Source organism: Jaculus jaculus, chromosome 3 (genome assembly GCF_020740685.1).
Source record: "Jaculus jaculus isolate mJacJac1 chromosome 3, mJacJac1.mat.Y.cur, whole genome shotgun sequence".
Lineage (NCBI taxonomy): Eukaryota > Metazoa > Chordata > Mammalia > Rodentia > Dipodidae > Jaculus > Jaculus jaculus.
In genome coordinates this window covers 111,293,898-111,309,166 of record NC_059104.1, presented here as the reverse complement: position 1 = coordinate 111,309,166, position 15,269 = coordinate 111,293,898, and the positions used below count along the sequence as shown (strand labels likewise).

The 15,269-nt window shown below is 35.5% G+C and overlaps 1 protein-coding gene across 5 annotated transcripts in view; it reads left to right on the top strand.

Annotated features, from left to right (window-relative positions):
• Positions 1-15,269, top strand: part of Gria4 (glutamate ionotropic receptor AMPA type subunit 4) — a 390,107-nt gene that overhangs the window by 342,610 nt on the left and 32,228 nt on the right. For all 5 annotated transcript variants that reach the window (XM_004652938.2, XM_004652937.2, XM_045145193.1 and 2 more), the window contains exon 14: positions 4,178-4,425. In XM_004652938.2, coding sequence (XP_004652995.1) covers positions 4,178-4,425 — 248 coding nt within the window. The remainder of the gene's footprint in view (positions 1-4,177; positions 4,426-15,269) is intronic.

Genomic DNA, 15,269 nt, shown 5'->3' with positions numbered 1-15,269 from the left:
CAAGTAATGATAATTAATCAAGTACTGAGTAGTTAGAACAGCACATATTAATACTTCAAGAATTGTTTTAACTACTAAGTTAATGCTTTAATTCAGACAGTTTCTCATGTTTTATGTTGGCTTGTTTTGGGGGGGGTTGTTTGTTTAGTTGGTTTTTGTTGTTGTTTTGTTTTGTTTTGTTTGTTTTGTTTTGTTTTTTGAAGTAGGGTCTTGCTCTAGCTCAGGCTCACCTGGAATTTACTATGTAGTCTCAGAGTGGCCTTAAACTCATGGCAATCCTCCTACCTCTGCATGTCCAGTTTATTTACAATAAAAATGAGCCATAGTCTGGCATGGTGGTGCACACCTTTAATACCAGCACTCAGAAGGCAGAGGTAAGAAGGATTGCCATAAGGATTGCCATGAGTTCAAGGCCACCCCAAGACTACATAGTGAATCCCAAGTCAGCTTGGACTACAGAGAGACTCTACCTTGAGAAAACAAAAAAAAGAAAAAAAGAAAGAAAAAGAAAAGAAAAAGAAAGAAGAAAAAAAATGAGCCAGGCATGGTGACACATGCCTTTAATCCCAGCACTGGGAGGCAGAGGAAGGAGGACCACTGTGAGTTCAAGGCCACACTGAGGCTCCATAGTAAATACCAGGTCAGCCTAGGCTACAGTGAGACCCTACCTCAAAAAACCAAAACATAAATATAAAAATAAAAAAAGGGATAGAGACATGGATTAGCAGTTAATGTGCTTGCCTCACAAAGCCTAATGACCTGGGTTCAATTCCTCAGTGCCCACATAAAGCCAGATGCAGGGGCACATCCATCTGGAGTCATTTGCTGTGGTTGGAGGCCCTGGAGTGCTCATTCTCTCTCTCTCTCCTCTCTCTCTCTCCTCTCTCTCTCTCTCTCTCTCTCTCTCTCTCTCTCTCTCTTTCTATCTCTATCTCTACTTGCAAATAATTTTTTAAATAAAACAAATACACCAAGGATTAATTTGTAATCTAGAAGTAATAGCTTTTATGTTACCTTTGCTTATTACCTTGAGTAGTAAATTTTCATGCCATCCCTGATTTGTATATAGGTACTATGTATGAAACGTTTAGGGGCTGAAAATTTTGCATTATCTTTGTTTTTATTAGCTTGCAGTATATGCAGGATTTTCATTTCATCCTGTCTCATAAAATTTATAAATATTTGCTTGTCCTCACCTACTAACAAACATATTCCCCCAGTCACAAGGCTTATCTTTGCTTTTGACTCCCCTTCCTCGTTTCTCCATGTCTGCATGGTCTTATCTAAGTCATGTCCCTTTAAGAAAGCATCTGAATTTCTAACCCTGAGCACAGTGACAAAACAGGCTTTCCCCTTTTCTCTCCCTTCCAATGAAAGTCTATATTTTAGTTTGGTTGTAATTTAGGTCTTCTACAAGGATTCCTCTTCTGGATTTTAAAAAGAATGAATTAAGTTATTTGTATCATTCTAGCAGGGCCTGGTAGCACATACCTTAAACTTGGGAGGTAGAAACAGGAGGCTTGCCATGAGTTCGAGGACATACTGAGACTACCTAGTGAATTCCAGATCACCCTGGACTAGAGTGAGACCCTACCTCAAACAAAATTAAATAAATAAATCATTTGTATCATTCACAATATACTTTAATTCAGCAATAATTTTTCTCACAGTAATAGTATAAAATGGACTTTCAAAAAATTTCAGTGGCCTAAAAGTTCTAATCTCTAAATATAAATCTTTTTTTTTCCATTTTTTATGTTAGTTTTGCTTTAGGGTCTTGTTTCTTTAATGTTCTATTTAACTATAACTGGAAAATTGACAGGTAATCACTACTTTCCTTCTATTCTTAAAATTCTTCCAACACAATCTCCATCAAAACAGATTCAGATTAATTTCATCTCTTCTGTTTTCAGTGTATTTTTTTTAATGTATGACATGCTGTAATTTTAATTTATATAAATAGGTAAGGAAAGTAATATATGGTATTTATTGTCATCCCCAGTAGTAAGTACAAAGTGCATATACATATTAACTGACTTTCTGAAGAGGTGGTTTTTGTTAAAATAGAGGGATAGAAAAGTTTTCCCCAAGGAAAAATAGCAAATTTGTTGGTACCCAAGTTGGTCTTATTCTGATAGCGGTACACCTGACCATGATATTCTATTGTCTTTTTTCAGTGTATTTTTATAGCGAAGTGAACAATATTTGTGTCATCCTAAATTTTGTTGTGGAAAAACTTCCATTGAACGATAATGTGTTTTTTTAAGTGATTGGATGTCATTTGGCACTTCTCTAGATTTGAAATCCTCAGAAGAGATATGCAGGGACAGTCTCTATCAAGTGATCCAGAGGACTTATATTTTTCTAAATTCCTTACAAAGGGGAAGAATTCATTCTTCAGGACAGAATGCCAGTTTTAAAGATGAAATAAATGCTATACTAATAGTACTGTAGATGAGGCTTGAATCCTAGGTCTTCTTGTAAGAGAGCACATATGGACTGCAACTGGACTAACACATGGCATAGGATTTCTAAATTTGAGAATTTCTATGGCCATTGCCTAATCACACAAGAGTACACAAACACAAGAGTACACATACACAAGAGTACACACAAACACACACACACACACACCATAATCTTGATATTGTGTGATACTTTTCCAACAGTTAATGGCATAAAAACATTTCATAGGTATTACTGGCTTTTTGTTTCCAATGATAGTATCTGTCAACTATGCAAATCACTCATCATGTAGTTTACTAGTCAGGTTTATTGATTGTCAATATTCATTTTTATGAATTAAAATCTTGGATCTTGCTTTTTACTATCTTTGCTTTTTTTCTCCACCTGAATAATTTGCTTTTACTGAAAAGTATGTGTTCTTAAGTCTGGTATCCCTGATCTTTGTTGATTATTGATCTGCTTACCTTGGATTTTATATTTGGTAATGAGGAAGATTTACATAAACAAATATGCATGTTCCCCAGAGTGAGAATTCATGCATACACTAAGTTCAGAATAAAGGTTCTGTGACTTTCTGTTTGGACCCTGATTTACAATTTCAGTAGTATGTCACTGAATGACTACAATGATGGAAATCTACATATATTATTTTATTATCAAACATCCAGTTGGACTTGAACTTTTCAGTCTTGTTAAATGTATTTTAGGGGAACATGTGAATTCTTTTAGATACCTTTTCACATTAAAAAAAAATTCATATAGGGATGAAAAGATTCCAAAGCCAATATACATGCTAGCAAAAGGATTTAAGTAAATTTAGTAGTGGAAATAAAAAATAGAACTAAGGTACAAAGAAGTAATTTGTAAAAATAAGTTCCTCAGCTAGAGTTACAAGAGTAGAATGAATAATACCAAAATGAAGCCCATTGTATATCTATTTGGGGAGTTTGTCTGAAATAATCTTATCTGGTTTTGTGAGTATTTGGTTTGAAAACTACAGTAGATTTCTCCTCTCCATTTGACATTCAACTGCTGACAAAATGTCCTGTACATTTTTATTCCTGTCATTATTATTTACTAATTAACACAGATTCTCTCTCAATGCAGTTCCTAGAGTGTAATATTTATATGTATGTATGTAAATGGAGAACCAACAGAGGGTAAAAAGAGATGCTGATGAAGAGGTGGGACAAAGGACATGCAACATAACAGCACTTTTATAAGCATCTTATCTTGAGGCTTGAAAATCTGATGAAAGTAACAATTATAATAACCAAAAAAATGCAGCATTGAGAATACTTTTACAAAAGTTAAGATCATCTTACCTGGTCTTTTTCAAGTCAGTCACAAATATGATACAAAACATGATTATAAAGGTTCAAAGTTCATTGTGGCCTCATTCGTTCATAAAAAACAATAAGTGCTAATTAATTAATTATTATGACAAGTAGATGAGACTTTCAAAACCACTTTAAATATCTGTTATTTGAAAGATTTTCTTAAGAAGTTTTAAAAGACAGTTTCCCAATTTCAAAAGCTACTTATCAGATGTTATATAATATATATATATATATATATATATAATGTTACATATCAGAAACAAGTGAGAGGGAAATGGAGACTGAAACATTTTACCCTTCTCTTGCTTCGGTTGACATTAACATGCTGTTCTCTTCTTTCCTGTATTTAATTTTATTTTCATTTCCTCCAGAGATCAAAAATAGCAGTGTATGAAAAGATGTGGACCTACATGCGATCAGCAGAGCCTTCTGTGTTCACTAGGACTACAGCCGAAGGAGTGGCTCGTGTCCGCAAATCCAAGGGCAAATTTGCCTTTCTTCTGGAATCCACAATGAATGAATACATTGAGCAACGAAAGCCCTGTGACACCATGAAAGTGGGAGGAAACCTGGATTCCAAAGGCTATGGAGTAGCAACACCCAAGGGTTCCTCATTAAGGTGGGTGGAGTAGTATAACAATAAAGGGTGGTTGTTATAGTACTCCACCTTCCCTGATGGCCCTAGAGAATTCTTTTGTTTTATGTGTAAACATGGTATGATTATTTGTTTGTTTGCTTTACTTTTCTCCATTTCATATCTTTTATCAACAATCAGGTAATTTCTTTTTTAATTTTAAAACAATCATAGTTGACAATGATCTTTGAAGGCCATATAAAAACCAAAGTGGTTGAACACTAGCTGCTTCTAGTGGGCCTAAATCATGGGAAATATATGTTTCTGTAGCTCATTAACTTTTTTTTTTTTTGACCACCAAAATCTATGCTATCATTATGTTAGCAAAAAATTCCATATTTAATATTATGTTTAAAAATTGTGCCTGGCTTCTACATTCTAAGTAAGAAGAAATCAACTTCTTTCCAAAAAGGCACATTTTTTTTTTCCATTACAGTGTTTCATCTAGTTTGGCATCATCTATTTCAGACTATGTTGAGATTGTTTTGGTACTGTTGGAACTCATGTCTATTTTCAAAAGCAACCAGTCAAGGGGGAGAAGCAGGCTCTGGTTCTACAGTGCTTACTCAAGTCACACTCCTGCCTGCTTCAAAAGGAGTATGGTGTAAGTAAGATCTGTAAAACTAGACCCAGTATTACCCAAAACTGTTTGCACACAGACTCCGGAGAACCGATTCATGAGTCAAGTATTACCATGTGGGTTTGTTTAAAGGGAGACTTTCATTTTTATGGAAATATTGGTTAAATCTGCCCTTTTCATCCTTTTGGTCCTGGACATAGAAAATGCACATGTTTAAGCCAGGAGGCAGAATTTCCTATTTTCCTTAAGCAATAAAAACTGCTGTCATCACAAGTGGTGACTGGCAGGTTACTCCTGTGTCAGTACCACTTAGAAGCACACAAGACAGATTGCAGAGGAAGTCAGACATGCTAAAGGACTTAACCAGGAACCTGGTCTTGAAAAAATGATGTCGGTAAGCCACTGAAACATAAAGGTAATGACAAGCATACTGTTGCCTGGCCTAAATGAAAGCAATTGAAATGTTCTGTGATTGTTTTCATTGGCTTCAGAAAGGGGACTGCAGTGCATTTTGAGATATGTGTTGAGTGGAGGGAGGGTTGAAATATCAATATAAGAAACAAAAACTGGGATTGCAAAACACTGTGTTAAACTAATATTGTGTTGTGAGGATTTTGTGATATGTTGTAAAGGGACAATTTTTAAAGGAGATAGTAAAGATAAAACTAGGCAGTAAAGACAAATTTGGGCATGGATACTGACAGTTCAGATCTCTGCTTTATTTGAACATACATCCCACCCAAAATTGGAGAAATGTGCAAACAGAAAGCCACACTAATAAACTATCCATAATAGAGTCCAACCTCAAGGGATTTCAGCCATTCAGGAACATAAACTGGCATCAGGAGATTTAGTCTTTGTCAATAGTTTGTCTGATATAATATGAAAACTAAAGGATTTCCATGATATCAAGTAGTGAATAAATCTCTGTAAGTAGCAGTTATAAAAGCACTTTAGTGTAAATAAGAAACAGAAAAGGTAAAAGTAGCAGTGGTTGATATGTAGATCAGTGTTCACACTACTGATGATACTATCTCTTGCTCTCAATTAATTCTATGTGTATATAGCTGCCTTATCCTCTGTTTTGTATCTTCTGATAAAGTCAAGATTCAGGGACTGAATTTGGCCCTAATATACATGTACATCTGACTCCCATTGATGGCAAGAGAGTTCCTCTTAAATGTACCACTTTGTAAAATCGACACTACAGGCATTGTTTGGGGAGATGCTGAAGGGCTTCATCTGTCCAGAACTGTATAATAATGAGCAATTGGCTTCCCCCTCTTTTCCTGTCTTTGCCTGGATCTTATTAATGAGGCAATTGTTAAACTCAGCTTCCTGGATGGGGAGTGTGTTTATGTTCTTTTTTCCTCCTATATTCCACAGTTTCCTGAGCAAGTTGGCACCTGCAAGCCAAAACCAAGGTCATTTTGTCCTGTCTTGAGAGCACTGGAAGGACAGTGGAGGCTAACCAGCATTCTAGATATCATTCTTCATGACACTGTTATGTTGGAACTCACTTCTGCTATGTCCTATTTATAGGAGTTGTACTTGCCATATAGTAGGGTTTGTATGTTGAGCCCCATTATTCACAGGATACACAATAGATGACACATGAGCCAAAATTCATCTTACACCCCCGCACCACCTCCCCACTTTCCCTTCTCTAGCCATGTAGGCAGGAGACTCATTACATTTCAATCCTTTATCATGTCCCTAGGATTATTCTCTTTCAAAAGAGGCAAACCAATACAGAGATGAACCAATAAGCAGTTTAATTTAGTTGGTAGAAGCAAGTTCAAGGTAATTGCAGCCACCAGAGCAAATTGAAAAGGCACATCTTCATTGTCTCTGTAGTCTGTCAACTCATAGACTTAAGTCTGTTTCCTTATGGAATTAGTTTTATACATCAGGTCTTTGTATTAACTGCTCTGGATATACTATAGCATGTATATTTCCTTGTCATTAACTGTGGCTTTCTCAAAAATTCTGTTATTCTGATTCACAAAGCAACATGAATTTTTAAAGAAAAATAAAACAGTAATTCTTCCTTCTATGTAAGTATAAGCTTGGAATGCCAATACATGACTAGCAACATGCCTCCCATCCAGCAAGTTTTAAATTTCCAAACCTCTTCTAAAATACATCAGAGTAATGTAGCAGCAAAGAGGAAAAGAATGGCATACAAAACAAATGGACTATCAGGATTTGGATTTTTAATGCAGACTTTAATTTTTTTGTTTTATTTGAGAGTGACAGACACAGAGAGAAAGACAGATAGAGGGAGAGAGAGAGAATGGGCGCACCAGGGCTACCAGCCTCTGCAAACGAACTCCAGACGCATGCGCCCCTTGTGCATCTGGCTAACGTGGGACCTGGGGAACCAAGCCTCGAACCAGGGTCGTTAGGCTTCACAGGCAAGCACTTAATGGCTAAGCCATCTCTCCAGCCCCAGACTTTAAAATAAATACAATCAGTTGAAAAATAACACAACAGGTGCTGAAGATGTAGGTCAGAGATAGAGTACTTGTCTAGCATGCACAAAGCCCTAGGCTTAATCCCTGTTACTGAAAAGAAGCCATAACAGGGACAATTTTAGCATGTCTTTATGGTAGACAATGGTAGACAGAACACTTTGCTGGTCAGGGAGACTTTACTTTGAATTATTGTCCACTGGGCATATATCTGAATTTTGAAAACATTAAGTTTTCAGAAATTATTGTTTATTGTGTCTTAAAGTAAGATTCTCCAATTTTTAATTTTTTTAAAGTTTATTTTATCTATTTATTTGAGAGAAAGAGGCAGATAGAGAGAGAATGGGTGCACCATGGCCTCCAGCCACTGCAAACAAACTCCAGAAGCATGTGCCACCTTATGCGTCAGGCGTACATGGGCCCTAGGGAATTGAGCCAGGCTCCTTTGATTTTGCAGGCAAGTACCTCAACCACGAAGCCATAATTCCACACCAGATTTGCCAATTTTCAATTGACAGAATACCTCCAGCTAGATAGATCTACCACTCATACTTCTTACCAGATAGATAGGTCTTCTACTATTCATATTTATTTCAATTCTATAGCTTCCTCAACTTTTGTAGTACCATTAACTATCCAATATATATATATATGAAAGGTGTCCTCTGCCTGAGAAATCTTTAAAGGTATTTTAAACACATACCCTTCAGGACAATTATACTGAAATGTTTAGAAGAATGACGCAGTATATTTATATTTTTACCCTACTCCTAATACTTTCAGCACTATCCACTTTACATACAAATATTTTATGGTCTAGACTTCTATTATTCTATATTTGTCATATTATAAAGTTAAACTTTTTGTCAAAATGTCATCAGTTTCACTACATCCTTTAGACTTAGTGCACAAATTATTATAACATTAACTCTACTATGCAATAAATAAACAGATTAAACGTTGTTTAGAGTGAATTGTGATTTGGTAAGTAGAGCTTTGCTGGCTACTAAGTAGCTATTAAATGAGAATACTCAATTTTAAGATACAGTACCTAGCATCTGAAAGTACTTACAGGGAACAAAGAAATGAATCTTATCTACAGCCGGCCCTTCTAAGGATTCAGAATCTTGATTCAAGACTTTGAAACCAAAGTAAAACCCTGTGCTCTCCTATAATTTTGTTGTTTAATGGGGATAATTTTCATGTAAATTTGTCTTTTCTGAACATATTTATGTGTGAGACTGTGTCAAAATATAAGACAATTATTTTGTCAGCAAAGAAAAACATGATGTTTCAAAAGAAAATCGCTCTAATAGAACTGACATCAGTGGGTAAACTGTGAAAAGGACTGAAGCCCAATTGGACTTGGAGATGGTCAACTGCAGGAAGCCATAGCAACAAGAGCTGATCCTGGCCCATCCTGGGGCCAGTCCAGCAGGCCACCCAGAGCCTCCCAGCAGTCAAACTGGGTAGAGTTCTCTGTAGGCCTAATTATCTTTCTTTTATATTCTTACTGGTGCATATAATTAGAAATAATATTTTATTTTGTGTGTGGAAGATGTATTGTCTTAAGGAACCACTTTCTCATGTAAAATTTGTAAGTCACACTTTATTAGAAGTTCAGACATACCTAGAAGGTTTATAAGAAGTTAGCTGAACATTGTCTTTGAGGATCCAAATATATTTCTTTATATTAGAAACAAGTTGATTGCTAGTACTTAGTGTAAATCATAGAAAAACTTAAAGCCACAGAAATATAAAGCTGAGTATTTAATATTACTAAGCATTAATTGGCCACATATAAATGAAAATTTATATCTCTTCTGGAAATGGCCTGATTAATACACAGATTTTTATATCAGGTGTTATAGAAAGAGATACCTGTAAATAGGGTTTATATTTATAGTGCCATTTTAAAAGATGATACAAGACTAGAGAGATTGCTTAGTGCTTAAGGTGTTTGCAAGCACAACCTAAGGACCCAGTTTCAATTCCCCAATGCCCACATAAAGTTATATGCAGTAGGAGGTGTATGCTTCTGGAGTTTCTTTGCAGTGGCTAGAGGCTCTGTACACCCATTCTCTCTCTCTCTCTCTCTCTCTCTCTCTCTCTCTCTCTCTCTCTCTCTCTTTCTCTCTTTCCTTCTCTCCTTCTCTCTCTCTTTTCCTCTCTCTCAAAAAAATTACAACTATGATACATGGTATTCCAATGTGTTTGAGCATTGTCTGTCACACTAAGTAAGGATTAAACAACAAAAATCAAACACATCTTTCCACATGAAAAAAACACCTTTGTGGCGATTTACTTAAATGACTCCTTAGTTTACTCGAGATGCTGACATTTAAATGAGACTACCAAGTATTTTGTATTTAAATACTGAAATGTTACATGGTAAAGGTATGAATGCCACATGTGCCCCAGGGGGGGAAAAAAGCAGTGTGATTATTTTGTTTCTACCACTTCAAAAAAAAGATAAATTTATCCAGGCATGGTGGCACACACCTTTAATCCCAGCACTCGGGAGGCAGAAGTAGGAGGATCACCATAAATTTAAAACCACCCTGAGACTACATAGTAAATTCCAGGCCAGCCTGAGCTATATTGAAACCCTTCCTCAAAAGAAAAAAAAAAAAATGATAATCAGTGAACCAGATTAGATAAGAGATCCAAAACTTAATCTCAACTGTAACAGTTTTCACACATTCTAAACTATTTATCTTTAAACCCATGCACATACCTCATGAGGAATAATGTTATTTATATAAAAAAATATACAAAAATAGTATCTTTAACCCTTGCAATACAAATCAGTTCAGTGGCAAAACACAACTAACATTGAATAGAAAACCTTGAACTTCCAAGTCAGTAGCCTTGATTTACACACGCCAATTTTGGGTACATAAAATGGGATAATGCTCATCATCACGTGACACACAAAAAATACCATGAACATCTACAGTTACCCTGCCTTACTATTATGCTTAAGCATTCCTGTTGATAGATAAAAAGTATACGTATAGCTTCCGTATGATGTAACTAATCTTTACAGATCATTTGGCAGTAAAGAATGGTCTCCTGAAGTAATTGTGCCCCAAGTGTTCAGATTAAGAAGTGGTATGAGAACAAAAGGCAGGTGTGTGATGGATTCCCTCTCTGTAGTGGAAGTGCAGATAAGAGTTCGCTGGACTGATGCTCTAAGCAATGGAAATAGAGGGAACATATTACTGCTCAGGGTTCTGCTAATGGTAAGATCAAGAAAGTGACACAACTAAGATAGTCTAATGAGAAAATAAAATCCAGCCAGTGGGAGGGAAATATAATGGAAAGGAAATTTCCTAGAGAAAGAAAAGGACAAAGAGCAGCAGATATCAGTACAGCTGGACCTGTTGTATCTGCATTTATGTTGAATCTGATATATTCATAGGTTGGTTAGGAATCAATGTATGCATAAGTTACTCATTTAGTTGCAGGAGAAATTCCCTGAAGCAACAACATTCCACAAGGGAGAGAGGCTTTCAATGCCTCAAACTCACCTGGCCAGAGTGAGTTGGACTGTACAGCTATAAGACCCCTGTACTGCTGTGACAGGAAGGAACACTAAGATATAACATGATACCATCATGAAAAGTTCAGATCAATGAGAATAAGTTTGTGTATACATGAGATTATTGTATGGAGGTCAGTGCCTTCTTGCACACTAACATAGACTAAGTTTTAATGGATATTGTGCTCCAGTTGAATTCATTTTCTATTGAATTTGCCTCCATTTACTACCCATTCTCCATAACAAGATTCAACATTTCAAAAAAGAAAAGAATTTTATTTCTTCCTTTGTGTAATGTAAATTTTGAACATTGATATAAAGAAGCTTTTAGTGCATTGTTAGCAATAACTCAATTATTAAAGAAAGTATGTCGGGCTAACTTTCTGCACTATAGGATCTCAGAATTTCCATAGGCAGCATGCTTGAAGGTTACAGTTGGAGATATGTGTGTCTTTAGACTTATTTTCCTAAATGAAAGACCACCTGGAAGAGTGCAGGTCAGGCTGGTGAAAGGAATTTTAACTCTTACACGGCTCTTCCAAATCTGGATTACCGTAGTGGAGAGAAGTAAGCCTTATCCTCATGCTGTCATAGAGTTCCCAGGACACTCTTCACTAAGAGGACAGAGTTAGAATAGGAAAGAAATAAAGAGAAAGAGTGGAAAAGGTTCATTACACATGCAGTAATTACACAGATAATATTTTACACACACACACACAAACAAGTAACTTAGGGCTTTGGAAGGTTTGATAGTAAAACATTAAAATTCCTTCAATAAAATGCTATAAAATTTACTTTATTGTAACAATGTAACCTACTCTTCAGTGTTGAATGTCGTACTGTGATGCTTTAATGCGGTTTTATGCTAATGATAAAATCTACTTAGAAGATCATAAATAAATAATAGTTTTCTATAAAAATGTTTAGGCATAGCATATGGGAAGCCATTCAGCCACAACTTTGGATTCTGTCAACTTCTTTTTGTCTATATATAGTGGGCTACAAATGGGCTAGTCTTATGATACCTATTTAAGAAAAAAAAGATAAAATATTTGGCAGTCATGTGGAATGAACTACAAAACAGTAATTAATCTGACTTAGAATTGTATGGTAATTTAACTTAATTTCAAACAACATGCATAAGTACACTTATTTTAAATGTTCCTCACCAAAAAGTAAACCATATAGCTGCTGTTTTCAGAACAGATATCTGAAATAACTTTGCTGCAAATATACAATATCACATACGTGAAAACACTTAAATGAAAAACCACCTTTCACCTTGCCCTGGGTCTGAGCCTTCTCAGAGTAAGCATTATGTTGATTAAAAGAATATTTTATATAGGATAATTATAGTAGCAAATGATGACAGCAGAAGTCATTTTCATAATTGAAAATAGTTTACTATAGAGTCAGGCTTGGTGGCACACACCTTTAATACCAGCACTTAGGAGGCAAAGTAGAAGAATTGCTGTGAGTTTGAGGCTACCCTGAGACTACATAGTGAATTCCAGGTCAGCCTGAGCTAGAGCAAGAGCCTCTCTCTAAAAGCCAAAAAACAAAAGAAAATAGGTTATTATAAATGGAACTGGAAACATTTAATAGCTTCTGAAAAATCTAAATCTACTGAGAGATATACATAGAATAAGCACAATTTCAAATATTTTGCCTATTTTAATATAGTCACTTCATATCACATTACCCAGCAATAAAGAATAATTAAAGGCACAAAAGCACCAAATCCACCTCAGCTTTCTCTTTCAAAGTCTATAATCCTGGAATATAAGAGAAATCAATGATATTATAATAGATTTTATTTAGCCTCCCTTTCTTTTTAATTTTGGTGTACTCAATTAAAAACTTGACCTAAAGATAAAGTTTACATAAAATGTTAAAACACCATGTTTTTAGTTCCAAATGTTTAGCAATTAACTGAAATAAAAATTAATTGGAATTTCAATAAAACAAGAAAAGAGCAGCTCCTCACTTTTAAAGGAAATAAACAAGTGTGTGGACTCCTCTTCCTGTTGTTTCTCTACACAGAGGCTATCAACAGTGCTGCTGTGGCATCTGGTTCCTTGATATTCAGTGCTCAGAGATCATTAGCTTGTGAAGCTTCCTCTGAAGTGAAGCGTCAAGTAGCCAAAGTCCCTTAGGAACCAATGAAATAGCAATAGCTCCCCAGCCCTCAGCCTCCCGTCCTTTTAAGCAATTTGGATTTAACAGCACAAAATAATATAATAATAATAATGATGATGATGATAATGATGAAAGCATTATCAATAAGGACAGCCAGTCTACTGTGCCAAAGCTTTTAGCATACAAATGAATTTTTTAAGCATAAAAGAACATAAAAATATGAATGCTGCCAGTACCCTAAACTCCTCAGATTATATTCCACTGTAAGAATAAGGGGATGGCTGAAAAAAGTTACTTTCTATTAAATAGCATAATAATTGACATATTATATAAGCCAAAGAAACAGTTAATATGACATTTAATTTTCTTCTTAGTTCATTCACTTTTAAAAGATGTTTAAGTTTGGCTTATGATAGAATATTAAAAGTCACTGGTGGGCTGGAGACGTGGCTTAGCAGTTAAGCGCTTGCCTGTCAAGCCTAAGAACACAGGTTCAAGGCTCGATTCCCCAGGACCCACATTAGCCAGATGCACAAGGGGGCCCACGCGTCTGGAATTTGTTTGCAGTGGCTAGAAGCCCTGGCGCACCCACTCCCCTCTCTCTCTCTCCCTCTTTCTCTCTCTGTCTGTCGCTCTCAAATAAATAAATAAAAATAAACAACAAAAAAATTTTTTTTTAAAAAAGTCACTGACCAACATCTTCCTAAATGAAACAGGCACAGTAACAGTGCAGTATTACTCTTTTTATTGTTGTTTTTGTTTTGTTCTGTTTTGTCTAGGCTGACCTGAGATTCACTATGTAGTTTCAGGGTGGCCTTGAACTCACTGCGATACTCTTACCTCTGCCTCCTGAGTGCTGGGATTAAAAGCATGTGCCACCACACCTGGCCAGTATTACTCTTTTTGAGTCACTTCTGCACATATTTTTTTCTTACTCCTTTTAACTTTTACAATATCATTTTTATTATAGAGTAAGACAATAAGACCTGACTCTCTCCATGTCTCTTAGGGGAAAATGTTTAAACAAAAACAAGGGGACTTTGCAGTATAAATACAATTTATTCTGAAAACTTATAGCTAGCTTACTATGACTTTTCTTTGCTGCTGATTTGAATTCAAATTTCCCATTTAGAACTTCTGTGAAAAGCTAGATAAATTCTTGTTGCATGAAAAAAAATTGAACAGAGATAAATTTCAAAGAAGTATGAATAAATATTTTACAATTTAACTAATGCCAAAAAAATGAAAAAAATTAGTTGGCTTCTAATATCCAAGATCAGATTTGTTCAGTCATGACAACTTCGAGGAAATTCTCATATCTCTTAAAGAGAAGAGGGATGCTGATACCTACTTTTTCTTCTTATTTCAAAGCTAAGATTTTAAGTCATACCTTGGACTCTATTAAAAAATTACAAAAACTCTAGCCAGGCGTGGTGGCACATACCTTAAATCCCAGCACTCTGGAGGCAGAGGTAGAAGGATCACTAAGTTCAAGGCCATCCTTAGACTACATAGTCAATTCCAGGTCAGCCTGGGCTAGAGTGAGACCCTAACTAGAAAAACCAAAACAAATAGATAAATAAAATAAAACTCAAGCCAGGAGTGGTGGCACATGCCTTTAATCTCAGTACTTGGGAGGCTGAGATAGGAGCATTGTCATGAGTTCAAGGCTACCCTAAGTCTACAGAGTAAATTCTAGGTCAGCCTGGGCTAGACAGAGACCCTAACTTAAAAAAATAACAACAACAAAAAAAAAAACCCTCAGAATTCTTTTAGCCCTCTTCTGAATTGCAGATGCTTAATAAGACAGAAAAAAAAAATAAATCTCAGAACCATAATAGAAGTTCTTCTGGGTCTAAATTAACTAAGACATGTTTTTCATTCCAGTCTGTCATATTGTAACATATTGTGAGGAAGATATTGAAGAAAGTACTCTATTAAAAAAATGCAGGCGACCTATAATAGATAAAGGTTTTGTACACCTACATAAACATATTTTTTAATTATATGTTTATTTCAAACTTTTGATCAGGTGCAAATCTGGCAATTCAGTGGGCTACATAAAAGGTAAAATAAAGTAACAAAAAAGGGG